General features: G+C 44.7%; 1 protein-coding gene across 1 annotated transcript in view; it reads left to right on the top strand.

The window, feature by feature from the left end:
* Positions 1 to 3765, top strand: part of LOC103459547 (uncharacterized) — a 36808-nt gene extending 33043 nt beyond the window's left edge. The window contains exons 7-8 of the mRNA XM_017302692.1: positions 3015 to 3072; positions 3655 to 3765. Coding sequence (XP_017158181.1) covers positions 3015 to 3072; positions 3655 to 3765 — 169 coding nt within the window. The remainder of the gene's footprint in view (positions 1 to 3014; positions 3073 to 3654) is intronic.
* Positions 3766 to 4195: the final 430 nt, after the last annotated feature.

The following is a 4195-nucleotide window of genomic DNA, read 5'->3' as shown; positions in this document are numbered from 1 at the left end:
GGAGTCCCCAGGAGGGGCACTCTCCAGTACCCCTCTAAGGACTCCAAGAAGGGTGGATAATCTGCTCTGTCAGCTCCAGCGTCTGTCTGCTCCAGKTTGCGCTTCAGACACAAACAGCCACTCTCAATGCCACACAATTTTTGCATATGGGTCCTCCTCCTCTTTGTCGGCAGGGACTTCTCCAAATAACAATCCCATTACGTCAGAGCATATTCCTCGTGTAGCATTGAGGGCTTTGCGTAGACCTTTAATCATTCCTGCTCCACAAACACCGATCAGGTCCTGGTCAAAAAKGTTTGAAAAATATTTCCTCCCTTGCTGAGCCTGGCCGATGTTATTCTCAGCTGGTTCTTGATCCTCGTCATCTCTGTCCGGTGGTGGGAGAAAATCCATGTTGTCAAACTGGAAATCAGTGTAACACGTCTGTGTTGATGCATCTTTCACTTGACGTGGTCGATTTAAAGCTCTTATTAGGTCCACGCGAGACAGTGGGACTCCGGTACAAAAGATTTKWGATTTTTCGACCAGCCCCATTGTGGAGCTGATATGRCGGGAGGGGAGAAATTCAGGTTTTTCTCGAGCCACGTTATTCCTGAATTTCTCGATGTTAAAGGTGGTATTTAGTTTGGGCTGGTCGACTTTGTGCAGCCCCAAACCAGATCCAATAAAACGTGGTGATCCAGATAGAAAACTCATGATAAAAAATAATCGGTGCTTCTGTCTCTTACTGACGGACGTTTAATACATATAACAGAGATATTCGGTATAAAACCGCCTCTGTGACGTCATAGGACTGTTTACTTATCTAGCCACGTCACTGTGTATGTTGCGTAGGACCAAAGCAGGTGACGTCAGCAAGGTGAATCCCAGAGCGAATCACGTGACAGGCTGAAGCTCGAACGCCATATCACCTTAGTTTTTTTTTATATTAAATTAAATGGCTTTAATTTATGAAATAAAATTTAAATAAAAATGTTATACTTCTTTTCTATTTGGAGCCTTCTTTTATATATATATATAAAGAAACACAATAAATAAATCAACCATTCAGTGATTTGCCACACAGTGATCCTTTGTGCAAGAAAACGTAACAAAGGAAACATTAATTATCGCTCATGTTGCCTCACTGATCTAATCTGTTGTGCTCAAGCCAGATACCTGGAATCTCTTCTTGGATGTTAATTCGTCGATGTCTGGGTTCAGGCTGTGAGCTCAGGAAATCCTCAGTATGGAACAAAGGTGTTCATCAGTCAGACGACTCCTGTGAGATGTTTTGTTTCATCTTCATCGTGGAGAAAAGTTGCTCACACAGATAATTGCTGCCGAACATGGAAAGCATTTGAGCAGCTTGGGTGTGGAGCTGAGGCTTTGTGTCAGGGATGAACTGCGGAAACTTTGCGGCTTCATACTTTGACCACAGCGTGTCTTTACACTGGAGATCAATCAGCTCCATTTGGAGGCTGGTTGGTGCGTTTTCCACATCGACTGTGAAGGGATTACTTAGCAGTTCAAATCTAAACTTCTGGGCATGAAAGTCGGCAAATCTCCGGCTAAACTCAGCGCAGAGTTCGCTGAGTTTATCAGCAAACTGTGCAGGAGAACACGGCGTTAGAGAGCTGCGTTTTTATGGTTTGGCAGCAGGGAAAATGGCCAAGGTTTCCTTGTTGCATCTGATTTTCCCACAGGCACAGTTTAGTTTTAAAAGGTCTCACTGCAGCAGCTACGTGTCACAAACTTTCATCATGCACCGTTTTTCCAAACTCTCCCTGATTTTGCGATCTCTGCTGCCACAATATAACTGACCTTTACAGCAGCTTCACTTGGTGATTTGGCTTTTTTGAACATTCTGTTGTGAAACCAAACTTCTTTTCATCTCCTCCACTTTCTGGCTCCTTTGAGTCATGTCCAGGTCAGGGCCGGCCCAAGGCACAAGCAAACTAAGCAGCCGCTTAGGGCCCCTAAAGGGGCCCCTCAGTGGAGCTGATTTATTTTTTTAAAGTAATTTCTAAGTCATTATAATATCAAAAACACACAATTTCACCTTGAAGTGATTTATTTTTAGAATAACACACCGTATTTGATAATAATTAAAACGTCTCAATGTTTGACTTTGTCTAGCAAAATGTTTTTACGTCAGGCTACATGGCTGCTACATCAATGAGCTGCTCTAAGCTGTAGTTGGGGATATGTTGTTTGCTGCTGACCATAATCATTTTGTGGCTAAAACAAACATTATTTTTACATCAACTTCTAAGTTATGGCAAACTTCTGTTAAAATCATTTGAAGACTCAGAATCAGTCCAGTACTGGTACTGGTCCACATTCTCAGGGGAGAAAGACTCACCTGGTATAAATTAATGTTCAACTATTAGAGTAACGCTTAAGATAAATGTATTTAATCAAAGAATGTCATGAATATGTGTGTAGAGCTGCACCGATTGCAGTTTTCTGGCCCGTTATCGATCTTTAAAAAACCTAAGCTGCTGATTTTGATTTTGGCTGATATTAATTTTTTTGTTGTTGTCTGAAATGTTGCTAAATTTAGCAAGAAAGTCACTGAGTTGGCAACAGTGAGGTGAATATTATTAACTGTAAATGTGCAGACCTGACCTGGTGGGTTGGTCTGTCAGTCAAACGTCTCACTGCAGAGCAGAAGAGAACAGAGGCTGATTTATAAACCTTTGCTGATGAAGATAAGACAAGGGGATAAGATGGGCTTCACATGTAAGTATGATCAGATCACGATCCCCCAAAATTATGGAAATCGGCACCCAGAAATCAACTGGTGGATAAATCCGTTGGCCAAGAAATGTATCCTATCATAATGTATATAATGTAAACAGCAATGCCAGAGATGCAATAAGTTTATAGCAGGTGTGTGAATGATCTAATGATTGGACTGATGATTGCAGCCAGTCTACATTGTTAGCAGAACTGGAGGGCCCCAAAACCACATTTTGCTTAGGGCCCCATAGATACTTGGGTCGTTCTTTACTCTTCCTGTACCTGAATAGGGCAGAGAGGCTCATCAGGCCCACCTGCATCAAAGCGACCAAGCTGGAGGAGCACAGAGTGACTTGCAGATGAGGCCACCTTAGGAAGAAACGCTACGTAGGGCCAAAGAGTAACGCCTGAACCAGCTGGGTTCCATCGCCAACTGGACTCGTGAACAGACAACGCATGTAGTTCAGCTACCCGGTTCACTGCAGCAATGGCAAGGATAAAAGTGGTCTTCCTTGAGAAGCACTCAAGGCTCACTTGATCCAAGGGCTCAAACGGAGGAGATCATAGGGCAGCAAGGACAAGAGAGAGGTCCCACACAGGTCCGACAGGCTGTATGGGAGGGTCCAAACGTTGGGCACCTCTCAGAAACCAGGAAACATCCTTGTTACGACCCATCATCTTTCCACCCATCATCACCGTATGCAAACAAGACATGGCAGCAACATAAACTTTCAGAGTGGCTGGAGACTGACCTTGAGAAAGAATTGCTTGAAAGAAGGTTAAAATAACAGAAATATGACAGTGTATAGGGTCCTCATGTGTAGCATGACACCAGCTGTTAACCTTCCACCTATGGGTGTAGACCAGCATATGGAAGGGGACCTAGCAATAGTCACTGTATGTCCGATGTCTCCGTCTTACTCCGAGAAGGTAATACCGGGCCCTGTTGCGGTGACTGAGATTGGGATGCAGGATCTGACCCCCCAGCTGTGGCAGAAGGTCCTTCCTGTGGAAGCTGCAACAGAGCCTGATCAGCAGTAGAAACCAGGTTCTCCTGGGCCACAGGGGAGCCACTAGAAGAACCTGATGCCCCTCCTGAAGTACTCTCAGGAGTGTTGGGCCTATCAGGGGAAGCAGCAGAAAAGTGTAGAGCAGCACTCTAAGCCAGTCGTGTGCCAGTGCGGCCTGGCCCAGGGGACTGGCACTATCCTCCAGAGAGAACCAAGCGGGCAACGTGTCGTCTCTTGGGACACAAATAGGTGTACAGCTGCTTTGCCTTACCTCTCCCAAATAATCGAGAAGGCAGCGAGCCCAGTCGATCCTCTCACTGCATCTCACCACTGAGCCAGTGATGCAAGGCATTGAGGGGACACTAGCAGTTTCCTGTGTCGGTGCAGTGTACGAGAGGCTGTTGAAAAGGTTGAGAATGGTTGAAAATTAAAAGATTTATTGCATTTATGCGCCATTATTT

The sequence above is a fragment of the Poecilia reticulata genome, linkage group LG23 (assembly GCF_000633615.1).
Source record: "Poecilia reticulata strain Guanapo linkage group LG23, Guppy_female_1.0+MT, whole genome shotgun sequence".
Taxonomy (NCBI): Eukaryota; Metazoa; Chordata; class Actinopteri; order Cyprinodontiformes; family Poeciliidae; genus Poecilia; species Poecilia reticulata.
Note: the sequence above shows the minus strand (reverse complement) of the source record. Positions and strands in the feature narration are given on the sequence as shown.